The 24,084-nt window shown below is 44.5% G+C and overlaps 2 protein-coding genes across 2 annotated transcripts; one reads left to right on the top strand and one right to left on the bottom strand.

Moving 5' to 3' along the window:
* The first annotated feature begins 1,160 nt into the window (after positions 1–1,160).
* Positions 1,161–12,777, top strand: faf2 (Fas associated factor family member 2). Its single transcript, XM_080008681.1, has 11 exons — positions 1,161–1,269; positions 2,693–2,761; positions 2,848–2,982; positions 3,517–3,593; positions 3,677–3,815; positions 3,918–4,003; positions 4,245–4,336; positions 4,634–4,811; positions 7,377–7,548; positions 7,683–7,826; positions 8,215–12,777. The coding sequence occupies exons 1-11, from the start codon at positions 1,207–1,209 to the stop codon at positions 8,395–8,397; spliced, it is 1,338 nt and encodes a 445-aa protein (XP_079864807.1). The 5' UTR covers positions 1,161–1,206; the 3' UTR covers positions 8,398–12,777.
* Positions 12,778–13,688: 911 nt separating this feature from the next.
* rnf44 (ring finger protein 44) lies at positions 13,689–22,757 on the bottom strand. Its single transcript, XM_080007860.1, has 11 exons — positions 22,469–22,757; positions 19,185–19,375; positions 17,809–18,031; positions 16,618–16,737; positions 15,185–15,358; positions 14,888–15,049; positions 14,659–14,774; positions 14,425–14,512; positions 14,178–14,299; positions 13,950–14,049; positions 13,689–13,833 (listed from the first exon to the last, which is right to left on the bottom strand). The coding sequence occupies exons 2-11, from the start codon at positions 19,289–19,291 to the stop codon at positions 13,771–13,773; spliced, it is 1,275 nt and encodes a 424-aa protein (XP_079863986.1). The 5' UTR covers positions 19,292–19,375; positions 22,469–22,757; the 3' UTR covers positions 13,689–13,770.
* Positions 22,758–24,084: the final 1,327 nt, after the last annotated feature.

Genomic DNA, 24,084 nt, shown 5'->3' with positions numbered 1-24,084 from the left:
TTTTTTGAATCCAGGTTCATTTTAATTGCTTTCCCGCCGTGCACCTCAGATGTGTCTAGAAATACAACCACATGCCGCAGATTATCAAGCGCCGGTCGTCATTCAACCGCGCATCATAAAAGACAAACGCCACGACCGGCCGATCAAGCCGGAGCCGGGCGCCGCCAGCGAAACGTTTTAGCAGAGGAAACGACGACGCGCTGAAGGGTAGAATATTTGAATTCATCAACGTCGCTCATTTTGTCACGCCGGGAAAAAAAAAAATAAATCTTCCAACTCGTGTTTTCCTTTCAGTCTCGTGGAAACCAGAAAAGCTAAAGCCTTCAAACCAGTTTGGAAGGCCCGAAACATGTGGTTTCATAAATGACTGTTATTACGGATTATTAGTATTATTATTATCGTTACTCGTTTTTCAATTAGACATTTTTTTACGAGGATACTTTTTTTTTTTTATTATTTTTTGAATACACGCTCATTTTAATTGCTTTCCCGCCGTGCACCTCAGATGTGTCTAGAAATACAACCACATGTCGCAGATTATCGACATGTCGCAATGTAGCTTGAATGTTATTCTCCCTTGTAGGTCGCTTTGGATAAAAGCGTCTGCTAAATGACTAAATGGAAACGATTGCCAAGCGCTGGTCGTCATTCCACCGCGCATCATAAAGACAAACGCCACGACCGCGAGCGATCCTGCCGCCGGCCCCGAATGCCGGCGCCTCTATGACGTCACGGCCGCGCCGACGTCATACGGTTCCGAGGCTCAACCAGCCGCGCTCGGCTTGCGGCTCGCGCCACATTTCGTGCGCGGCGGACCGAGGAGAGGCCGCCGTTTCGTCTGCACGCGGAGCGGGGCACCCGAGCTGCCATGTCGCCCCTGCGGTGCGGTTCGCCCGTCAGGTCGGTGCGGTGAGGGGCCAGGCGTGAGCGCTGCGAAGGGTCTCGACGTTGAAGGGAAACGTTCAGTGTTTAAAGGGTTTCGGTTAAGAGTTGTCTACGCCGTAGTTTAGAAACTTTTTTTAAATTATTATTATTTTTTTAATGATGCAATGTTATGAAATATGAAAAATAAAAACATTTTTTTTTTTTTTTTTTTTTGCTTTTTGAACAGTTGAACGCCCCCTTATCAATGTGAAACGGACTTCGCCGCCGTCCCGGATGGAGCGTTTACGTCGCTGCTTCTGGTCTGGTGATTGGCGAGGTAAGATGGCGGCGCCAGAGGAGCAGGAATTATCCCAGGCGCAGACCGAAAAACTCCTCCAATTCCAGGTGAGACAGCCCCAAATACGCGCCGGGGTATTTTTTAATCCAACCCCCCACCTCTCCCTACTCGTCCCTTACGCGGTAGTACATATTTGTGGGCGCGAGTGACGCGCGGCCGCGTAAAAGCCAAACGTAATCAAGCGGGGTTTTTTTTTTTTTTTTTTTTGTACAGTCAACTTCACCGTAGCTAGCTAGCTAGCTTCAAGGTAGCCCCCTGAGTTACCAGCCAACCAATCCACATCCCTGTCAACGGGTAACAGTTGACGTTTATATATATATTTTTTCACGAACGTTACACGTCAGGGATGACTTTACTTTCAGCTTCCCCGTGTCGGCGTGGTGTGACGTTAGCTGTGCCGCTGGCGAGTTAGCGCTTAAGATGCTGGGTTAAAACTCCGGGTTCCAAGGGGAGAAAGATCCACTCCGGGATTCGGAGTCCACCGTGCGGATTCAGTACTGAGCTCGTCCCCCGGGGGCTCCAGGTTCCAACGCCGACGTCAGCCGGAGCGAAAACACGGCGCGATTTTTACTTTACGAACCTGGGATTGCCTGTGCTGGTTAGCCAGTTGAATAAGTGAAATAACTTTCATCTACTTAGTCTGTTGTAATTGTTTAGTAATAGCACCGTGGTGAGCAGAGTCATCATCCATACCTGGATTATTGTAGTGATCTTGTACACAAACCGTATCTGTATTTATATCCACAGCCAATACCAGCAACGATAATGGCACCATGTCACAGTCTGTTAGTTCATCCCGTGCACAGAACAAAGTTTGTACATTTTGTTTTTAGAGAGTCGAGCTTGCAAGACGAATTCTTTGTTTATGTAAATGTACTTGGCCAAATTAACAGGCTCTGATACCTCCCCTTTTTAGCAGTACTTTTATTTTCGCTTCTCAGTTAAAGCGACTTGGAGTGTTGGCTAGTTTGAGCAACATATTTACCAGATCACTGTTTCATCTGTAAACTGTGTTTTTTCCAACATATGTGTGGATTAGGGCTGTCACTGTCAAGAGATTTTAGGTGACCATTAATTGTGATTCAAGTTATTGCGTTGAATTGTCCCTTTTTGTTCCTTTTATGCCACTATAATAGGGGCATTAAATAAAACATACAAGTATAAGATACATGTCAATGTATTGCACAAGATCCATTCATTGGCATTGACAGTTGAAACATGAACATTTGGGTGGAGTTAATTTTCCTCAACGAGCAGATGATTTCACGTTCTTTTTATTGCCAACACTGGTTCCCAATTCCCCTAAATTTCGTGGATGATTTCGGAACGTGAAGATTTGATAAACAAGACACCAGTCTGCTCAAGTAATTGGGATTATGTAATAATTGTGGCAGTTCTAGCTCTTCTAGTTTTCTTTTCGAGGATTATTGTTTATGGGGGCCCACCATCTACTTTTTTAACATCCAACAGGACCTGACTGGTTTGGAGTCCATGGACCAATGTCGTCGTACATTAGAACAGCATAATTGGAACATCGAGGTAAAGTCATACATGGGCGAATTGTTTGTGTGTGTGTGATGTACTTTGGCTATTTCTCGGTACCGCAACAGTCTTCTATCTTCCAGGCTGCAGTACAAGACAGACTAAATGAGCAGGAAGGTGTTCCCAGTGTTTTCAACCCTCCAGCATCCAGGCCATTACAAGTCAACACAGCAGACCACAGAGTGTATAGTTACATCGTGTCGAGGCCACAGCCCAGGGTAGGTTTATACATTGTAAGTTTTTTGATCAGGATTTATTTGCTGTTGCCTGCTGTTCCAGCAGTCTTTATGCCCCAAAATATAGCGTTCTAAGTGAGTAAAATAGTTCATTTGTTTCAGACCTAGTGAAAATATTGAGTGACATATGTGGTATATTTCCATGGAGACCTATCTATCCACTTGCATTGGATAGTAGACACCTCTAACATGCAATTCCAACTCGCACAGTGGGTTGTTTTCTCTTTGGCAAACATTCACATTTTACAGTTCAGTTGAACCCCCTGACCAATTAGCATTTTACCAGGACCTTTATAGATTTATTTATCTGAAAAATAAGATGGACCACCTTTATGTCCAACCTAATACCTGGAATGTATCTTCTAACCTCTCCTTATGAACCAATAGAAAAATGACGTTTCCACTGTTAAAGCTTGAAACCTTCTTTTCTAATTTATCCTTTCTAACAGTTATCGCTCCTGGTTTTCACCCCAACTCAAACCTCAATTTAATCACAATGTTTGTTCCGTTTCTCAGGGGTTGCTAGGATGGAGTTACTACTTGATAATGCTACCTTTCAGATTTACATACTACACACTTCTGGACATATTTAGGTAAGAGGAATGCTTGCAGCCCAGCCCAGCCTAGGAGCTCTGCGTAGATGAAAGTTATTGATCACACTGTCCCCTTCCTCCAGGTTCGCTCTGAGGTTCATCAGGCCAGATCCACGTGGTCGTGTCACAGACCCTGTTGGGGATGTTGTATCCTTTATGCATAGCTTCGAGGAGAAATATGGCCGGTCACACCCAGTATTTTACCAGGGAACATATAGCCAGGTCAGTCTTAACATTTTTCCCAACCAAAGATAAAAACACAAATAAAGTGACTGGCAAGCTGTAATTCTAATGTGTTCCACTCCTTTGTGTTATGAAACATAGGCACTAAATGATGCCAAACGTGAGCTTCGCTACTTATTAGTGTACCTTCATGGGGAGGATCACCAAGACACTGACGAGTTCTGCCGGTACCGATTTTTTATTTATTTTTATTTTTTTGTATATATTTTTTTTAACTGTTTGTGAATATCCCAAAAGTCTGACGTTATTTTGTTATACAGTAATTGATGTGTCATGCTGTGCTGTTTGTATTCCAAATGTTTTAATACCGTATAAAATCGTACACATGCAATATAGTTTTATCTGTTTACATGTGAACTGTTATTTGTTAAATGTTTTAATTTGCTATATTCATTCATTTCCCTTTAGCGCCACATTATGTACAGAAGAGGTCATAACCTTCCTCAACACACAAATGCTCTTTTGGGCATGCTCAACCAGTAAGCCAGAGGGGTACAGAGGTAAACATACATACTGCTCCATCAAAACCTTACATTACCTGGCATTTATGATATGCACAGCATCCAAAGTGTACATATTTAAGCTTTACAATGCATAACCGAGTCAGTTTTGGCCTTTATTACTGGTTGTATATGGATGTATGTGAGGATTCTCAGGGTGATATCTGTTCATTATCAGTTTCGTTTAAAATTGATACTACACAGTAGTAGATGGATTTTGTATATTTCCATAATTTCAATTTGTTAATAAATTCTTTCCAATTTAGAAGTTATACATTTATTTATATTTTTTTCCAGTATCCCAGGCGTTGCGGGAGAACACCTACCCGTTCCTGGCCATGATAATGCTCAAGGACCGGAAGATGACCGTGGTGGGCAGACTGGAGGGCCTGATTCAGCCAGAAGACCTGATCAACCAGCTCACCTTTATCATGGAGGCCAACCAAACATATCTGATGTCGGAGCGCCTGGAGCGGTAAGAGATACTCCTTGAAGATTAGTGGCGTGAATTTTGGCTTTCACATAGGGGAAAAGGTGTTTTTTTTTTTTGTTTTGTTTTTTTAGTTTTTTTTTATGTAAATCTTTTTGGTGAGAAAGCTTTATGTGACATGATGCCCTGAACTAGGTGCAGGCAATAGCGACATCTTAACGATATTATCTTATTAGGGGTCCTCCCATACATTGTTAGGATTTTCATTAATTTCCATGGCACTTTTCATTAAAAGTGTTCGGAACAGAACTACTGCTGCAGCTACGGACATGTTTGAGGTGTCATCAGGACATTGCAGACATCTTGTGGTTCAAGTGGTTCAATTAGTGAAAAACTGACAAAATTTGACTGGAAGTAGCCGACCATTCGGGCTTCGCTGACGCACTGCAACGTTTGAGAACCCCCAGTCGGGTGGTGGAGTGAGATGAGTTTGTGGAATAAGACGCTTTGTGACATCATCATCCAATTTGCTATAAATGTGCAGGTTGTAGTTATGAACGTCCACTTGCATCGTGCAGGGTGCATGGTAGGAATGTAACGGTTTGAACGGTACGGTATCAACCAAAATACTGCGCTGTGCGGTACTTAATGGTATAAACTCCCCCTGTATATTAAATAAAATAGTTGATGTTAAAAGAAGAAACACATGGTAAAAGCTTTGAGGCGGCAGCGGAAGGCGCTTGTCGGAGTGTGCGTGTGTTCTCAAAATCTTGACTTATTTGTAAAATTAAGTTCAATTCTGTTCCGAGGTCTGGATATTAGACTGTATAAACATTAGAACACTGTCAGTCTGTCATAATGTCCACTGTGCAGACACTCTGAGAGCGTCATTCTTGCTTTCTGAAGCGCTCTTTTCACAGTATATATTCAAGTGCACTGTGGAAAATGAAGAAGGGGTATACTTCCTGAAAGTAGCTGAATAACAAATAATACATGGAAGAATAATTGTTGCTGAAGCTATCAAAGCTCTGTGATACTTGCTGCAGTATGCTGGTCCAGACAGCTCTCTGGCCTGAGCTGTGTGGTTTGAATTTGTTATGAGAGCAAAAGTAATCAAGCTGTAGAAAATATAAATAACTTCACGAAGGCTTAAAATGTATCTGAATAATTACTGTATGTACTTGTTAAAGTACACAAACGTTCTGTTAACATTTTGCGAGTAAAATAACAAATTTAGACTGAACTAGAAAACTTTCTGACCATGGGAATCAGAATAATCTCTTCAATTAGAAGAAAGCCAATTAATAACTTGCACGCTCATCTGCAAATGTCAAGATATTCAAGTGCAGACTCGAGAACAATAGTAACATTTGATTGTCTGCACTCACAAAGATGTATTTCAGTGTCCCTAAATGCACAGCCGCAGTGAGTCACATTTGGGCATTTAGTGAAATACACACAACACACATACACTGATGAGCCACAACATTAAAACCACTGACAGGTGAAGTGAATAACATTGCTCCTATCATTCCAATGGCGCCTGTCAAGCGGTGGGATATATTAGGCAGCAAGTGAACAGTCAGTTCTTGAAGTTGATTCGTTGGAAGCAGGAAAAATGGGCAAGCGTAAGGATCTTAGCCACTTTGACAAGGACCACATTGTGAGGGCTAGACGACTGGGTCAGAGCGTCTCCAAAACGGCAGGTCTTGTGGGGTGTTCCGGTATGCAGTGGTTAGTGTCTACCAGAAGAGGTTCAAGGAAGAACAACCAGTGAACCGGCGACAGGGTCACCATTGATGCGCGGGGGGAGTGAAGTCTGGTTCGATCCTACACAAGAGCTACAGTAGTACAAATTTTTAAAAAAGGTTAATGCTGCTATGATAGTTGTCAGAACACACAGTGCAGCTTGCTGTGTAGCCGCAGACGGGCAGTGCCCATGCTGACCCCTGTCCACTGCCGTAATCTCCGACAATGGGCATGTGAGCGTCAGAACTGCACCGTGGAGCAGTGAAAGAAGGCGCCCTGGTCTGATGAATCAGGTTTTCTACATCATGTGGATGGCTGGGGTTAGGGTCCGGTTGAGCATCTGTGGGATGTGCTGGAACAAGCCTAATCCATGCAGGCTCCACCACCCTCCGCCACTTCCAGCCAACGTCTTGGTGCCAGATACCACAAAACACCTTTAGTGGTCTTGTGGAATCCATGCCTCCACGGGTCAGAGCTGTATTGGGGGCAGCTACACAATATAAGGCAGGTGGTTTTAATGTTGTGGTTGATCGGTGTATAGTTCTATGTGACACTTAAGGGTTTATATGTAATGTATCAATTAAAAAATTGTTTAAGAATACCATCCATACAAAATGGAAGAATCTTAATCCCTCCAACGTGAGCAGCCTTGTATTTTGTTTAGCTTTAAAAGGAAAATGGCAGTTTTGAGTAGTTTGCCACTCTGATCCCAGAGTACAGCTTGAAAATGATGAGATTTCAGATCGGGTTTAAGATGAGAAATACCAACCACATGTTGAAGTTCTGGCTTGCCTGCCGCCCCCCCCCCCCCCCCCCTGGTATTTGGAGTCAAATTAGATGTGTGCAAATGATGTGCTGCAGGGAGGAGAGGAACCAGACCCAAGTGCTAAGGCAGCAGCAGGACGAGGCCTATCTGGCCTCCCTCCGTGCCGACCAGGAAAAGGAACGGAAGAAAAGGGAGGAGCAGGAGCAGAGGAGGCAGGAGGAGGAGAAGGTCCGACAGAGTGTCCTTGCTGAGGAAAGAAGACAAAGGGTGAGACTCGGAATGTTCCAGTTCCACCTGTGTTTGTGTGAAGGATGCAAGTTTTCCCTTTGTCGGGGAGGGGAGGGTTCTCTATTTGGAGGAATTTGATTTGTGTCCTGTCGTCTCATTTCCAACGGCTTCAGACACTTGTGGAGGAGAAGGAGCGGAAGTCGGAATGTCTTCCTCCGGAGCCTCCCGCAGATGATCCTGAAAGTGTCAAAATAGTGTTTAAGTTGCCCAACGACACCAGAGTGGAGCGACGGTTCCTGTTCGGGCAGAGTCTGGCGGTGAGTCCATGAGGACGAGTCAACGGTGCCCGACGACTGTCACGGTTACTGTTCAATTCCTGTTAAATTGACTGTTCAGGTTGTCTGCAGGTCCTAAACAGGTCTCAAAATTAAATTCAGCTCTTAAATGTATTCTATCAAATTAGTAAGTTGAGGTCTCAGTTTTATTTGCAGTTATCCACAGACCTTTTTGTGTGTGTCAACAATACATAGGGAAAGATTGCACTTGTGTTTTGGCAATTGGTTGTCATCACGACCACACTTAGTCTTACAATTAAAACCTTGAAGTCCAGTAGTTCAAGTACAAAATACTTCACACATGATGCAAATTTGGTCCCCTTGTTTGTTTGGTTTTTCTTCTTGGTCACTCTTTTCTCTCCCCTTGCAGGTAATCTATGACTTCCTCTTCTCGTTGAAAGAAACCCCGGAGGTGTTTCAGATAATCACAAACTTCCCGCGCCGAGTGTTGCCCTGCCTCCCCACGGAGGAGCAGCCCAACCCGCCCACTCTGAAAGAAGCAGGACTTAGCCGCTCTGAGGTCCTTTTTGTTCAGGACCTTACGGACGATTAACAGTCATCATACCTCCTCCAATGTGGAAGACCGTTTTTTTGTTTTTTGTTCTCCACTAATCCCCGTTCCCTGCTCTCCCCTTGTTTTGCTGACAGCCATCATGCTCACAGGATCATTGAAACAAAATCCTAATGTTGTAAAAAATGAAAGGAAGAAAAAAAAAAAAAAAAAAAAAATTATAAATAAAAACTAATTTTAACCGCCTCACATCCAGATCAAATTTGGTTTTTCACGGGGTTCCCAATAGCCTGAAATGTTTTGAATTTTATCAAATAAATATTACTTCTTTGAAGTCTTGAACTCATTCATTAGTGAGGTGGGATTTTGTATCCCCCTTATCGTACTTGGCAACGTTTTTTTTTTTTAAGCCATTTGTCCTTCGTTGGCTACTGTTAAGTTAAAGGGTTTATATCCACTGAAATGTAATAATGGTAGCTTCATTTAAATGCAAAACCAAAATTGTATTCCATTCTCTCGTGTCTTGGTAATTTATTGGTCATACTGGTTGTATGACAAGGATAACTTTCCTGCAGGATACAGCAGGGGTAGAGATGTACGGATATTAGCATGTTTAAAAAAAAAAAAAAAAAAAGAGAACCCAACTTGTCTTTGTTTTGTTACCTTCAAGAGCGCACAAAATGGTGACTGGATGTTTACCCCAATTCAACACCCTTTTTGCCCAGATTTTTTTCTGTTGGACAGAGCTGCATAAAGCAGTTCGGTGGAGAGCAAATGCATTACCTTAGGGATCGGGTTTGTGGCTTTGGGAAAATAAAATAGTGGGAACCCTGTTTGAAATGAGCCATATTCTGTACATAGGTTAGTTATTTAAAAACATTTCCAAATTCATAGTTATTTTATTTTTTGCATTCACATTGACTCTTATGTTGTCCAAAAATGACCAAATGCGGATTGGGTGCGATGTAAAGCGCAGACTGCCTGTGGCTTAATCTAGTTTAGTACGAGTCTGCCCATAGTGTGCCTGTGGTTATTCATTGATGCCTATTTTTGCCTGTCAACATCTGAATGGGCTGGTCATGTTGAGATGTAATTTTCCTATTATAAATTAAACATCGTAAAAATGTGGGTTCTTGGAATTACACTTAAAAGATATTTGAAATGGGGAACATTTGAAAACCCTCTACTGAACTCAAAAGCTTAAAGGCATCCATTTTTCAGCCATCCGGTTGTAAAAACCATTGAGCAAACCATCAGCACAAGGATTTGATAACTGGGGTGATCAGAAATGTTGACTTGAGACATGAAAATAGAGAATATAGTATAGTATAGTATACATCATACATTTATTAGTGAACAACCCTTTCAAATCAGCCACAATAAAAAAAGGAAAAATGATTGCACTACTTGGTAAAGCAGAACTAGCAACTTTCATTTAAAAAAAGTACAAATTTTAAAAATTTCAAACAGTATACAGATGTTTATATAATAGACTAACTAGTTATGTTAAATGCTACAAACAATGATTCCAATGGAATGAAAAATTATAACAATAATTGTTTCCTATATATAATATATATTATCTTTTTTTTTTTTTTTTCCTCAAATACAAACATGGCAAAAATGAGGTAACTGTAAATGTGCAAGTACCAAAGCAAAAGATCTGCCTAACACAGGACACATGCCCCTGGCTCTGTGGGCGGATGGGTAGTCTGGTGTTCAGGCGAGGACCCCTAGAGGCCAGAGGGAGTAAGAACAGTAAACCACTATCCCACCACAGCAAAAATCATTGGTAAACAAATGGCATCTACAGAGCAATTCATAAACTACAAATCCCAAATATTTTTTTTTTAGCTGCTTATTGGAACACATCTTTGCACCACAAGCTGTGAGATTATTCATTGTTTTGTAACAGAAAGACTACAAGACTCTATTTTTTCCTTTTTCTTTTTTTTCTTTTTTTTTCCTTTTGTCTTAAAATCTGTGTTATTATTTATGCCTTTTTTTATAGGGAAGTTATTTCATTTTATTGAACAGGGTAGTTGATATCAATAAAGTACTTACTCCAAAAATAACAGTGCTAAAATTTAAGTGAATTAAGTTATTAAGATGTGAACAATACATTTTAATATATTGATACGCTAAGAGCAAGAGCCTAATAGGCAGGTACAGTACCACACTGAAATAAGTATGAGCTTTCCTATATATATATTTTAAATTGCTTAAACTATATTGATTTTAACTGACAGTGTTAAGGGGTATCAGTATAACATGCTTTAAGAATACATAGGATCCATGACAAACTATTGCATTCACGCAAGTGACAGTTATACCTAAAGCAGAACATCTAGCACCTTTTCACTATGGCTTTTGATAAACTACAATAGTTTCAGCGCATGTCATTTCCAGTCATTAGGGCAATAACATTAACACAATGAATTCAAGGGTCCAAATCATGGGCTCAAGACTATTTTAAGTGAGGTTTTTTTCCCCTCCCTAAAAAAAAAAAATGAAGTTAACGCAATAAAATCTTGTAGTCATTCAGTTCTATTACAAATGTGTGCAGTACAATGCATGGCAGTTATCAGCTGAGCATCAAGATCCAAACCCCGAGAACCCAAAGCCAACTAAAACTCAAAAGAAATCAAATCTGTTGGGATCTGGCCGACATGCATGCATATTGTGCACTGTTAAATAGGTCCCCACCAGATCTCTGGTTATCCACCACTTCCGACACGCCTGTTCAGGTTGTTTTTTCCTTGTATTTATTATTATTATTTTTTTAAATCATGCAAACACCTCTGAAGTCGATGTGGAAGTGATTCAGGTAGGATACTGTGCCCCGCGGCACATTTCTAAAATGATATCAATCACAACTGTTCTATTGGAACATGTGGCTTGAGTACAAGACCAGAAGGTAAACAGGTTTGAATAATACACTTTGTAATGAGTTGCAGTGTATACATTGCCTATTTTCTGTGAATATTCATAACGTCTTTATTTTCTTTTCTTCTTGCATGCCTGTCTTTAAATGAAGTTATTACTATTTCCGACAGAAAGAATATAATAATTACATGACATTATGGTCTGAGGAAAAAAAGACCAAAGAAATTTAAATATACCCCTTTCATGGCATCTTTTCCATTTGAAATGGACAGTTTTCCTTTATTTTTATACGTTGAGAGGCCCTGAGTGTTTTTTATTTTCTTACAATATATGCCAGCAAATAGATATGTACACATAGGTTAGTTCTCAAAGCTGTGGGTTTAACTCATTAAATGGCTTTTTTTTTCTTTTTCTCTTCTTAAAAAGGTGGCACACACATTAACAAAATAATTAAATGGCATCCCTTTGCACAACTACTCAATACTAAGGGTTACAACTGCCTATTAGTGCGTACGGGGGGGGGGGGGGGGCAGCTTCAGACAATATTAAAATCCAGAGTGAAAATTAATCGACTTTTCCCCATCCCAAATAAATCCTGTTTTGGTCGTGTGAACACAAGCAGAGGACGAGAAGAAATGCTCCAATCTGTTCCTGTTCACTGCGGGACGCGGACGCCTGCAGCAGAAGTGTCACCAGTGACTTCTACGAAGGGTTTTTCAACATTCTTTTGTCTTCATAAACAAGCCGTTAAGAGCATTCGCACTGAAGCTATACATGACTTCTCTTTTACAACACCATGACCATGGCCCTATAAGACAACGACCCGACCAACACACACCGCCAAACGCAAACACCTTAGTGCTCCGAACGGTCTCCTTCTACGCCTTTTCTCTACGGGATCAAACCAATAAATAGAAACGGAACAACTTTCAAAACAAGAGGAAACGACAAAGAGGAGTTTTTAAGATTAGTTATAAGTTTGTGCTTGTCAAGGTCATAAGAAGGCAGATCTGAAATCTTGAACAGTAGGCTATATCTGTATATTGAATATTTGGCTCACAAACAAAGAAATTAAAACCCCAGTCTTCCAAAAAAGGGGGAAGATAATGTTTGTTCCAAACTCGCCGCTCATTGCACATATTGCTTCCTGCACAGGCCTCCGGAACGGGCGTCGGGCGCGGCCTTTGGAGGACGGCTCCATGTTTTTAACCACGGTAAAAAGGGTGGAACTGCATGCTCGCCTTTCCCCTCTCGGCTTTCTCAACAAGCAACAAGTTTTATAGTTTGCTTCTTTGTACTTTTTTTTTTTTCCTTTACTTTTTTTTTCTTCTTTTTTCTTCTTCTCGATAAATTTGGTGGCAATGCTTGATTAAAATATTGCTAGTCTGAATCAACAGTCCATGCAAATCCTAGCATGCTGCCCTGTATCCAGTGGTTACACAATGCATCGGCTCTGTGAACAGGACACACACACACACACACACACACACACACACACACACACGCACACGCCCGCGCACACACTTACCAGAGGGACAATGCTGACACAAAGGATGGATGAAGCACTTGTGTAGTTAAGCCAGGTGACCTCAGAGAAGCAGTTCCTTACACCCCCCCCCACCCCATCCCCACCCCAACTGCTCTGCGTCAAGGAGTGGGCGGGTGTGCCCGTCCCACCAGTTGCAGTCCATAGACCTCAGGCTTAACAGAATCTGTACTTTTTAAACCACAGCAAGTCACACTTAACAATAGCATTGGCAAATCTAAAAATGAAATTAAAAAAAAAAATAAAATAAAATAAAAAAAAAGGGGGTAGAACTCTTGAAATAACCAATACATTATTGCAAAACATATATTATTAACAAGTCACTTTGCCCAAGACCTACACAAACATGCATCTGTGACGGTCAGGCGTCGCCTCCACACACAGATCTCCGTGTCCAAGTTATTCCTATTGTGTTTCTGCTAATTGCACGAGGTGTCCAGCCTATTGTTCTCTGGGGGGGGGGCACGCCTCCCCTCCGCTCTCTCTCTCAAAGCGGCTCCCTCGCCTTCAAGCAACACCACCGCAACCCAAGCCATCAGATAGAAATGAAACCTTGTAAACTGAAGCAGCAAAACAAATGTGTTTTAGGAGGGGGGTGGGGGGGGGGGGGGTCTTTGGAATCTGCAACAAGTGGGGTGGTGGTGGTGGGGGGGGGGGCTGGCAATCCCAGAACTCTGGCTATAGGCTGCGAAAGGCAGTGGGTTTCATTACACTCAGACAATGAAGCACAGCAGAGGTACGACAGGTTCCAGAACCAACTCCTGGATTGCTTATTATTGAGGTGGAGCGGGGATGGGGAGCGGTGGTGGTGGTGGTGGTGGGGGGGGGGGGGGGGGGGGTGTCGGTAAGCTAGATTTACTGGAGGACGCAGGTCGGGCGGCAGGGGTCCCCCCCCCCCTCCGCCGCCCCCCCCCCGGCCCCCCGGGCGTCGAGACGGGCTCCGCCGTGCACAGCTTTCCAAGTCAGGCACTGAGGGCCGGCGCTCACTCCGCCTCCCGGTGCACGTCGGACGCGTCGGCTCGGCAGATGGGACAAGTGCGATTGGTCTGCGGGTGGGGGGGAATCAGACGCAGCGAGAGTTTAAGCGACAAAAATCTGGGGGGGGGGGGGGGGGGCTCAAAGCACGGCATATACCGCGAGGCTCAGTGCGACTTTCACCCACCTTCAACCATTTGTCCACACACTTGGCGTGGAATTCGTGGTTGCACGGTAAAACCCGAAGTAGCTGCCTACACTCGAAGTCGCTGAAGCACACAACACACCTGAGGGAGAGAAAAACAAGATTCAAGGAGGGGGAACGAAGATGGAGCCCGGCGGGGGGGGGGGGGGACGGACGGACGGACGGACGGACGGACGGACGACACACACAGGGAACCAAGGGGAAACTCACAGCGTTTGTTCGGAAAGATGATTCTCCATGTTGAACCTGTAGGACGGAAGTTGCTCGATGTCGGCCTTGGTCAGCCCGCGTGGTTTGGCCTCGCCCAGCCGCTCCGCCAGGTTCAGCAACGCCTGTGCGACGAGGCGCGTTATTTACCCCCTTTGCACCGCAATCAATAAACGCCCCCCCTTCTCAGGCCATGTTGCACTTGAAACCCGAAAAAAGGGTTCCCAACATTAATGCGGCCCAAACGCACCTCGTAGTTCTCCATCTCCACGTCATCCACATCCAGGTCCAGACTGATGGCGGGGCCCACCGCGGTTGGAGGCACAGGAAGCATCGACCTGACGGGCAGAGAGCGCATACCCGGCTTAGCGTCGTGTCGTACCGCCGCCTGCCCCCCCCCCCCATCGCTTTTCTGGAAGAAAGTCCGCATAGCAGGCCTCCGAAAACCCACCCCCCCGTGCTATCCCAGCCCCCCGGTACTCACAGGAAATAAGGAAGAAAGCCCGGGTAGTAGGATGGCGGGGGCGGGGGAGGGGGCAGGGGCTGCTGTAAGCGGTATCTCTGCCCGTTCACTCGCCGGGGCAGGATGTGGGGATATGGCTGAGGAGAGAGGGAAAAACAAACACACAAAAAAAACAAAACAAAACCACACAGAATTACACCGGAGTACCAGCAGGCGACTCGGAAACCTCCAGAAGGACGGGCGACCTCACCACTCCGAAGGGGAGCTCCTGATGCAGGGGCTCTTGAGGAAGATACTGAAGGGGGAGAGAAGGAGGCATCGCTGGTGGGTGATGAGAGGGCGGGTACGAAAAGGTCCCTAACGGGTGCTGGTCCCCTCTAAGGTCCACTTCATTCTCTACCCTCTGAAGAGGCTGAGGGGGGCAGAAGGCACATCAATGACAATCCTAACAACCCCCCCCCCCCCCCCCCAAAAAAATTAAATGAAATCTTTCTCAGATAACAGCTTCGAAACCTGACTAATAATAGAGGAGTAATGAAGTACGCACCATGCGTGGGTGCTGAGGCTGTAAAGGGACAAACTGGCTCAGAGGAGTAAGGTGCGCCGGCTGGTGGGGTGGCATAGAGGGGTTGGGGTGCAGTATAAAATGCTCGCTGGAGATCAGGGGCGGGAAGGCTTGGTAAGACACTGGCATGTGCTGCATGGTACATGCTTGGATGAGCTGGAGAGAGAGAGAGAGAGAGAGAGAGAGAGAGAGAGAGAGAGAGAGAGAGAGAGAGAGAGAGAGAGAGAGAGAGAGAGAGAGAGTCAGGGACACAGTACAGAAGTTTAGACGCACACCAAAACAACACGGTGGCAGCAGACGTACACATCCCCAGAAACGTTAATTAGTCGGGGCGGTGCGGTCAGGGGTGCGACGACGCACGAGCCACTCGACAAATTTAAATTTTTAAAAAAGGTTAATTTTGAGGGCCCTGATCTTTTCTTTTTTTTTTTTTAAGCATCGATGGCATGTTAAACTCCCCTGGCTTCGTGAACGTAGTGTGCCGCCACAGCGATGAATTCAGCACCGCCAATCCTAGCAACGGCTACGGGTTTTAAAGCACATTACCCGGGCCAGGGAAATACTCCATTTCAACGCAAAAATGCCGGGAGGGAGGTTCACTCTGTTTGGCCCCGTTTTAACGTTTAGACCGTAGTTCTGCTGTGACGTCTGTATGCGAGCTGCTATATCTGTGTTATTAGCGCTAGTGGGCGGCACGTGCATGTGGGGGTGTCCCGGCAAACTGCTCATGTCTCATCGGCTATCCCAAAATGCACCGAGGGGAAGTTCCCCCCGCCACTTGCACTTATTTTGGCTGCGGCAACTTCTCCTTCTGCTTCCTGTCTGCTGTGAGCATGGTGTCCACCCCCCTCCCCGCTCAGAGGACATGCCTCCTTTTTCAAGTCTGAGACTATTTCAAAGCATGACCGAGGAAGGCCGTTTCGGGTTTGTGCAGATTCCAAAGCGCGATTTGGTCTTAAAATTAGGCCTAATCTGTGGCCGCGAACCGCCCCCTTCGAGTGAGATCAACTGTATTGAACACAAACTTTTTTTTTTTTTTTTTTACAACTTTCAAATAAAAACATTTGCACCCCCCCCTGTTAAACATCACGACCACAACCACCAGAAAAAAAAAAAAAAAAAAAAAAGTACTCGCCAGCCCGTACTACCCACACCCAAAACAGTCATGGAAGAAATGTTTAAGCGTATGAACAACAACGTAATGTGGTACACATCGAGTAGGGCAACGTAACGCCCGAAGCACAGACAATATCACCAAAAAGCTAGACATGTGGTAGTATTAAGGAATGGTGAGACTGCTCGGTTGGAGTGGTATGGCTTGCTACATGGATGCTTCTGACGTTCAGGCTCTTCCTTTTCAAACTCACTGGAGGAGGAAGGCAGCAGAGCAGAGAGAGCTGTCCGCTGAACATTACCGAGCATGCTGGGAGCTGCTGAGCGTTGCACCCCGGCAGAGGCTGCCCGCTGTGGATTGGAAATCCGTGGGTCGTCACCGTGGTAACTGTGTATGATATCGGAACGGATCCCTGGTGCATCTTTGAAGGAAACACACGGGAAAACGATTAGGCAACGAGAGAAAGGAGCTGTCGCTTTGTGCCGATGTAGCTAGTGAAGTGTAATTAATAAACGTGAATAACGCGCCAATACCCTTTAGAAGCTTATTTGAGCTTCAAATAAACAAACAAATAAACAAACAAACAAACAAACAGACAAATAAATAATGTGCAATTTATGTGTTAAATAAATTTAACACATAAATTGTTTGTATTGAGGTCTAATATTTTTTTCACGCGATTGAATTTGGGCAGGTCTACGCCTTAAGAATAAAAAAAAAACCCCAGTGTATTTCTATGTCCATTTTAATATAATAGGCGTTTTCGCACCAAACAGTTCTGGGGACTCCCTGAGGGGAACTAAGAACCCGGGCGGTCCCCCGAGGACGAGGTACCATCAAGGAGTTTCGACCCCCCACCCCCGGGTTGTATTCGCACATCATACAATGAGGTTTCAGCGTGAGTTCCGTGTTGTATTCACTCTGTCACTCTCACAGATTTTGCCTCGTCGGTCCACCAAAGTCTGTTTCCGAGCAAATCTGAGGCGAGTAATAGGCAAACTGAATCTGAATCTGAAAGCTGAATCTTCAATCATATGAGATCCACAAGGCCTCATACAAAAGTTTGCTCCAACTTTCGTAAGGCACCGGATGGGGATTACGGGGCGCACATTAATACATCCAATTCACGTCTGAAAATAAGACAAATGATTTTAACTTGTTTTGAATATTTATTTATTTTTATTAACGCCGAGTGTACGTGGGCTGCTCCGCACGCAGAGCGATGCGCTCGACCGGGCGGTCCGAGCGACCGGCTCCTCCAAAAAGTTCTCATAACTACAAAGAGGTTCCTCGCGGTGCTAAAACGCCTCAATGACTCCTTCCGGATAGCACTTTTGAAAATATCAAAATGAATAGCATCAAACAACGCAGGTTTTTGAATAACAGCGACAACTTGTGGCACCTCTGAAGCGGTGCAAACACCTTGGGAACGCTTGTTCACGAGGTGGGGAGTTCCCCCTTTCGCCAGAAATGCGGAAACGGATCCGGTTACCTGGTCGTGTAGATCCACCATGACAGGGCTCTGCTGGGGCAGGTGGGAAGCAGGGTGAAGCATGCGTGGGGGTGCGCTGGTGTGGCTGTAATGTCTGGACTCATCTAAAGGAACCTGTTGCTGATGCTGCGAGAAAAGCAGGTGGTGGAAGTTCTCATCCTGGATGAGGGAAGTGTGAAGTGCGGGCCGGTCTCGCCCCGCCCACTGGTGTCTCACGGGTGGGCTGCCGGCCACAAGCAGAAGGGCAGAAGAGTTAGACTACAGCTGGAAATCAAGACGCTTTGTCTACGGTGGTTTCCGGGAAAAAAAAAAAAAAAAAAAAAAACCAACCCAGCATTTAGCCCAAGGATCCCTTGGTGGATAAAGAAACAGAACCTGCCCTATAATAACATATTTATAATACCTTATTAACCTATTTATATATTTATGACGCTTCCACTTCCTGTGTGTCTTTAGTTTCGATTTTTAGATTCATTTCCATTCGTTTTGCTCTGTTGGTGGAAGAAAATCCACCTATTTTATTGTGTTCACAAATAGAACAAAAGGTTTCAAAAATCTGAAATAGGGTTTGAAATGCTGTTTAGGCTTTTAATTGTAATCTAGTCCTGGTCTTAAATGGCCTGTGAGTAGAAAAAAACCCCAAAAAACAGTAAAATCCACCTTTTCTCCATTTTCACAAATGTTTTGAAGTTTTGACAGACCTGAAATAAGGTTTTCCACTCTGTTTAATATCGATACAATAATACAAATTGACCGTGTGTGTTTTTATTAAAGTCCAGCCATGCACCAGTTATGTCCGTCAAAGAGACGGTACATTACTCTAGAATCTCAGGTTTTTGAACGTCAATTAAAGATCCAAGCTTCTTGAACGCACCATAACGTCAGAAGCTGCGAATCAGCTGGCTTTCAGCTGATAATCGTTTTTTTTCTCCCTTCACAAAAATAATTTTGACATAAACCAATTTTGGCGGACCCCCTGCAGTACCTCTGCGGACCCCCAGTTGAACATCACTGGTTTGCAGTCTTAAGGTGGAAGTAGCAGAGTATTTTTTCAAGTGTCTCATGTGGTTACTGTATTCATAAACACAGTGTGCAAAGAATTTGGAAAGAAAATCTGCGATGAATTTACTGTCCTTGCAGGATTCTAATACCCTGATGATAATCTAAAAAATCCTTGCGATCTTTCAACTTGAAAATCTGTACACGGCTGTGATTTATGGTTCTATGTACATTCTATATACCCCAACTGTAAAAAAATATATACATTTGTTAAGAAAGAGTATATACTTTTAATTAACAATAATTTTGGTATTAACATATAATCACAGGCAAATCTGCAACAAACGCTAAATGAACAAGGCGGCATTTTTTTTTACCTTCTCCTGAGATGCACCGGGGCGTTACAGGGCTCTCCGAGGAACCTCCTCTGGTTTAAGGGGGCTGTTGGTGGCCGCCTATTTACTCCTATTTCCCATGGTCGCATTGGTGACGTGCGGACGAGTCACACTCGGGGAAAGGAAACTTTAAGCAGGAGGCACTTGGATGTTGGCCTCTGATTGTCTTAACCCTGTGAAAACAGGAAAGATCACAACAGTTCAACTCATTTCCATGGAAATTTGCTGCTACTCATCAAGTGGATTTATGTTATTACACAGATCTGTTTAATGCTTGATAATAACTGGTCAATAGCGGTGGTTAGTTATTTCTGAATAATGACCGCTGCCAGTTAATAACGAACGTGATCACGGGCATCCACCCAGATTCACCTCTCTTCCATCACTCCACTTACATGCTCTTGCTGGCATGCAAACAATTATTGAAGGATTCAAGAGAAGTAGATATGTCCCATTTAACATTTCACCAATAGGAAAAAGATAAATAATATAGATCATAATATAGATCGAAATAGATAATTTAAAATCAATATTCCATCTTTATGCATTATTTTATTTAGTAAGTAGCAGCGAAATAAGCAGGATAATGTGCGGCCAGCCAGCCATGATCACAAAAGAACCCCCGGCATGATCAGGACGCTGTGTTGAAAGTGTTATTTCATCTGTATATTTTCTCTTGGTACATCTTTTATTTTCTCAAGGCGTTCGCCTTTATCTGACGTTCTTTATGGAAAAACGTCATTTTAAGAAAACATATCACGAGGGGAAATTCATCAAGTGTTGTGAAATGTGCTCCATATTTACGTGTATTTTATGTATTCTATTATTCTATATATCAATTTGTACATTTATATTACAAAGTACATTAAATATATCACATCTATTACTATTATTATTATTTTTTACTTTTTGATTTGACAAATTGTTAATAATAGTAAAAAAAATACATCCATCATCAAAATAATACTTAATGATCATATGAACGTAAATAACAAATACACAACAACACAGCGGGGCCGAGACGTGTCCGCGCGGGGGCGCTGCAGCTCGCCGTGACAGCGCGAAGAGCCATGTGCTCGGGGAAACAAAGCAACAACAAAGGACGGGGAGCTGCGGCGCGATCGCGGCGAAATACGCACACGCGCGGCGAAACGGCGACCCCCCCCCCACCACCACCACCACCACCACCACCACCACCACCACCACCACCACCACCACCACCACCACCAGGTGAGACAGCGCCACGAGGGCGACCGCCGCCGGGCGCACTCGGTGCAGAAGCCCAGCCCTTGCAACTTACTCTCGCGGAGGATGCTTTGCCGGACGCGGAGGTGGAAGGTCGCGGGTGTTCCAGCTTCGTGGACGCCGTGTCCCAGTAAAATTAAAATTAAAATTAAAAAAGGTAAAAAAAAAACAAACTCACCACGCAGCCACGGCGTCAAATCGCGGTCAAATTGCGGATAAGTCGCGGTTGCCCGTTAATTGACTCGCAACTGTTTTCTCCCGAGTGGCAGAACGGGACGCGAGCGCGCTAACGGCTGCCCCGCGTTATCGCCTCATACCCACGCACGCCGCGGCGATGGTTTTCAATTCGCCGCTCGACGCCCGTCTCGGTTGGTTTTCCCCAGCGCGTTCGCCGATAACGGTCCCGACGACGCTCAGGCGGAGACGTCCCTTCGCGCCCGTGCGTGCTTCCCCGAGCTGCGTCGTGGGGGGGGGGCAGCGTCACGCCCGTTCCCCTTCACTTCCGCCATGTGCGGACCAATCCGACGGCGGCGGATTCACCGACGCCGCCCCCCGCGAGCTCGGAAACTCGTAGTTCCGACCAAAACAACGATCCACTGAACCATTAACTGGCTGGAAGGTACAGGGAAACCCGAGATATCAAATCGCTTCGCATGGTTGCTGACTACAAGGGAACCGCCACCACCCAAGGTGGTTGGCATTGTTGAATATATAAACCTGAATTTTCTGTCATGGCGGGGCATTTGCGTTGTTTATCGCCGAGACTGGCATCCAAACACGAACCAATGATCCTGGTGGTGCTTCAGTGTATCTTGGAGCTGGTTGGCGCTGCAGGAGCGACGGCCACCAATTCGTTTTCTTTTCCATTTTTTATTTTATTTTTTTTAATGTTGTACCTCGCCGACACCCATGTCCCCACCGGGCGCTGCGGAGTAACCGCCCGAACGCTCCGAGGCCCCGAGTCATTTAAGCTGCCGAGTTCAACTCGAACGCATCATTCCAACCATCCCTGCCCGTCAAAATAAACAATCCTTGTTGTCGTTTGTGGAAAGCGCATCTGCAGTAATGACGTTATCCCTCCCGACTAGTCTGAAGATTAAAAAAAAATATATAAACATCATATATATATATATATATATATATATATATATATATATATATGTACACAGACATTTTTTTTAATGGGACACACCTATAGACCTGGAATATTTCAGTCCTAAACCGTGTCTTAAATCGGATAACCTCAAGGCTTAAGCTGCAAACCTATGTTGTTGTAGTGTTGTTTTGTCCAACGCTTGTGATCACCAAACTGCTACGACTAGTATGTCGGAGTCACTAAATCGGTGACGCCAAACATTAGTTAAGTTGTTGTTCAACTTCTGCCCATTCCGGGTGCGCTGGCATCAGCGAGGGCTCCGGAGCGTCCCGCTATACCGCCACATCGACGACGCAACAGCGCACTCGCGCGGCCCGGGGAATCCAGCCGTCCTCCGTAAGTTAGAGCCGCGCTCCTACGAACGGACACTTTCGGCCTCCGCTCGTCTCGCCACGGGGCTTGCGGGTCGAGCGGCTCCCACGCCGGTGTGACGCGCGGTGTCGTTAACAGGCACACGTTTCAGACCCGGGCCTGCGCGTAACAGGCCCCACGGAGTCCAGTGTTGGAATGATGATAATAATAATAATAATAACGTGTATATATATATTTTTTTCCCCCCTTCGCTCGTTCCGCCATCAAGTTCCAAAAAAAAAAAAAAAGCGCAGCTGACGCGGGTTTTGTGCGCGGATCGCGCGGTTTTGCGGCCAAAGCCCAACGTAAACATTACACCGTCGCACTGGGAGAGCAACAAAACAAGGAGGGGCTGGGTGACAGACCCCCCCCCCCCCCCCTTCACCCTGGAAATGAAAACCCCCAAAAATCCCGTGAACCGCCTCCGCCCGAACGATCCCCGTTCCCCACAGCCAAAGCGAACGAACCACGAACCCCGAACACCCCCGCCCCACCCCACCCCCCCCGCGCGTACCTGATTGTTGGTTTGCGGGAATCCGATCACCGTGTTCCCTTGTGAGCCCTCACATCTCGTCAGGCGGAGTGCGGCATCCTCTGGTCAGCTGCTCCCGGGTGGAACATTCCGCGGGTTTCAACCACTGGCGTAGAACGGCGCTTAACCTCGGATCTTTGGGATATAAGTCATCGTGCGGCGGGCTCTCGCGACGGATCACGGCTTTCCGGTCGCCGAATTATTTGGCGGAACGCTCGCTCGTCGCCCCGCGGACGGTCGTGCGGCTCGGCGGTGGTTCGGGTTTCGTGCGTTCCCACATCTTCCCCCTTGTTGTTTCTGCGCGTCTGGAGAGCGCACTCGGCGCGGCCATTTCTACCGTAATGCACGGACCAAGTGCGACGGGCCGCGCAAGGTGTCCATCGGTTAACATGTAAAAAATGGCGTTATTCCATAAATGTGTACGGTCATCATTAAGAATATAGATCATTATATCAAGTTCAAGTTCAAGTTCAAGAGATTATTTGTCACATACATATACATACGGTCATACATATATGCAGTGAAATGTCATGACACCTGGTGATTACGCACAATAAGCTCTATAAGCTCTAAAAATACTAAAACATACCAAAATGTGCGTAATCGACACAAGGTGCTCACGCAGGCAGCCGCAAGGGGAGGCGCCACAATCGTGATTCTGGGTTCTATAAATTGTATTGCAAGTTGAGAAGTTGAACTGCAGATTAACTCTTTCCTAGATGCAATGGCATACAAATACTCTGTGTTGCATGCTGACAACACAGGTTAAAAGAAATAAATAAGAATTATAATATTTAAAGCTCCCAAATTTCAATCGAGCAGTTGAGATGCACATGTTGAATTGGAGTAAATAAATACGTGAATAAATAATAGCAAACACAAAAATGTCATTCGATACATTTGTAAAGTCAATATTTCTCAGGGGCGCTCAACTCGAAATTGAGAAATTAAGGTGCACATTTGAGATCGAGAAAATGCCATAATACATATGTGTGTTTACCAATTCAAAGCTTTCTTTGAAAAGTTGATCCAATTACTATTTGTTTGTATGAGTTCATCGTAGGATGTATCTGATTTGTACACGTGTATGAGTTCAAATTTGTCATATAATGTAGTATCAAGTTATTATCATTCCATTGTCATTATATTATTGCAGATGTTGATGATGATTGTATTGATGTGGTTGAACTATGTGTTATGCTTTGACGTTATTTTGTCGGGGAGGTGACTAAAATCATTAATTCATTATTCTGTTATTTTGTGTTGACAGTTTATAAGGCAAAGTAAGGTTTATATGGTAACTTTTATGTTTATGTGACGTTTTTAAATCAATAGAATATACATTAAAACAAGCACAGCAACACCATACAGAGTTATGCAAGTGATATCTTAAGTGTATAATTTGGAAATGATCCACAGAGTGCAGCAGTTGTTATCAGCGTTTGTTTTATCACCTGCTTTTGCCGTTTGCCATATAACCACAACAAACAACATACACAATGAAGATTCTGATTCATGCACCAAACCATAGAATTATTCCCCTCAATTTTGTTCGGGCTCATCATTGATCACACAATTAAGTTTTTTTCACTGTGTCA

This window comes from Zeus faber (assembly GCF_960531495.2).
Source record: "Zeus faber genome assembly, chromosome: 10".
NCBI lineage: Eukaryota > Metazoa > Chordata > Actinopteri > Zeiformes > Zeidae > Zeus > Zeus faber.
Note: the sequence above shows the minus strand (reverse complement) of the source record. Positions and strands in the feature narration are given on the sequence as shown.

Bases quoted from the DNA above. Each gene is read 5' to 3' on its own strand.
- rnf44 (XM_080007860.1), bottom strand. From the start codon at position 19,291: ATGCGACCATGGGAAATAGGAGTAAATAGGCGGCCACCAACAGCCCCC. The intron at 16,738-17,808 runs GTAACCGGATCC...TTTCCTTCAAAG, and splicing joins TGGTGGATCTACACGACCAG to ATGCACCAGGGATCCGTTCC. The intron at 15,359-16,617 runs GTAATGTTCAGC...CTCTCTCTCCAG, and splicing joins AGCAGCTCCCAGCATGCTCG to CTCATCCAAGCATGTACCAT.
- faf2 (XM_080008681.1), top strand. From the start codon at position 1,207: ATGGCGGCGCCAGAGGAGCAGGAATTATCCCAGGCGCAGACCGAAAAA. The intron at 2,983-3,516 runs GTAGGTTTATAC...TCCGTTTCTCAG, and splicing joins TGTCGAGGCCACAGCCCAGG to GGGTTGCTAGGATGGAGTTA. The intron at 4,337-4,633 runs GTAAACATACAT...ATTTTTTTCCAG, and splicing joins TAAGCCAGAGGGGTACAGAG to TATCCCAGGCGTTGCGGGAG.